This window comes from Octopus bimaculoides, chromosome 20, assembly GCF_001194135.2.
Source record: "Octopus bimaculoides isolate UCB-OBI-ISO-001 chromosome 20, ASM119413v2, whole genome shotgun sequence".
In the NCBI taxonomy this organism is placed as follows: domain Eukaryota; kingdom Metazoa; phylum Mollusca; class Cephalopoda; order Octopoda; family Octopodidae; genus Octopus; species Octopus bimaculoides.
Window position 1 is genome coordinate 36,293,791 of NC_069000.1, and position 1,643 is coordinate 36,295,433.

Genomic DNA, 1,643 nt, shown 5'->3' on the forward strand with positions numbered 1-1,643 from the left:
AAGACAATGTCCTTCTACTGGGCCCATTTGCTGATCACCAGATGGTAACTATAACTCACTTTGATGTAGCTTCGATTTAGGAAAGTATTTTGGTCCAGTAATTGCATGAAATATTAGAGATTGTTATACAGAATCCATTTCAACATCGCACAAAATGTGATCAAGAAATGATTATCATTGTTGCACAAAGGAAGTGCAGAGTAAATTTCATATTAGTGACTGCTTTAGTGTAGCTCATACAGCACCAATTTGTAGAGCATCTTCAGGGTAAACGGTGAACAACTATTGAATAACCAGTGCTTAGATCTGGAATTTCATTTGTTGCTTTGCATGAGTCTAATCCAATAATGACTCTCAATTAACTGTCATCAACTGCAGGAGGTTATCAGCAAATTGAGCACCATCTCTAAGTGTGCAGAGGACCTGTAGAAGATGTAGGGTGAGGTAGTGAAATATCTTTCGATGCTGAGTCTTACGGAAGTGATGAAAAGTGATCAAGACTTTTGGCAATTTGCTGTGCTTGAGAAGACACATCAAGCTAAGTGAAAGCTGGTGACATGTAAAAAGGACTCAGTATACTCTGTGGAGTGGTTGGCGTTAAGAAGGGCATCTAGTTGTAGAAACCAAGCTAAAACAGACTGGAGCCTGACGCAGCTCTCTGGCTCATGAGTTCCAATCAAAGCATCTAACCCATGCCAGCATGAAAAACAGACACTAAATGTTAGCGTGTTAGTGTAATTAACAACCATGGAAAGAACCATTTTTCAAAACATACAAACCAAATTTATAACAAAAAAAAAAACAAAACAAATAAATACAAATACATAAAAAAAGTAAAGGTACTTACATCATGAAACGAGAACAATCAGTCGTTCTGCAAATACAATATACAGCTGGGGAATCTTCATCTTCCTCCAACTGAGAAGGGTCATCTGATGACTGATCCATTACTTTGATCAATTGATTTACCTTAGCTTGCCGTTCAGGTAGCTGAAACTGCTGGGCAATTTCCCCCTGGAAAACACAGCGTATGAAAAATAGTTTTTTTTGTTTTGTTTTTTGTTGCTTTTTTTTTTCTTCCAACGATTAATGGGTTTTTTGGGGGGGTTTTTAAAAAAAAAATATTCCATCCACAATTCCAAAGATTTATAAAATAAAAACAAAGAATCAAAGATAACCAGTTATTGTATTCTAACTTTCTGACTATTTCTATTGTGTGTGAAGGTGCATGGCTCTGCTTGCCATGAAAGATATGCAACCCAGATTATATCTACTCCGTTCCTTAACTCTTAGATTTTTATCTGCATACCTGGCAACCCTAGCTGCCTACTGTAAAATACGAAATAATTTTTCCCAGCTTATCATACTTCAATACAGGAAAAATCCACAGCCTTCTGCACCTGTAAACCACTACTGTTCCTGAAATTTGTTTTCTTTATATTTTCTACGGATTGCTTAAAACTCATTTTTATTTGTACACCTCGAGTCTTGGATCTTACATTTATATACATACATATATATATATATATATATATATATATACATATATAAATATCTATACTTATACATATATATATATAAATATAGATAGATAGATAGATAGATAGATAGATATAGATATCTATGCATCTATGTATATGTAC

The 1,643-nt window shown here is 34.6% G+C and overlaps 1 protein-coding gene across 2 annotated transcripts in view; it reads right to left on the minus strand.

Annotated features, from left to right (window-relative positions):
• LOC106883580 (CXXC-type zinc finger protein 1) overlaps positions 1–1,643 on the minus strand; it is a 33,954-nt gene that overhangs the window by 18,422 nt on the left and 13,889 nt on the right. For both annotated transcript variants that reach the window (XM_014934639.2, XM_014934640.2), the window contains exon 2: positions 848–1,014. In XM_014934639.2, coding sequence (XP_014790125.1) covers positions 848–1,014 — 167 coding nt within the window. The remainder of the gene's footprint in view (positions 1–847; positions 1,015–1,643) is intronic.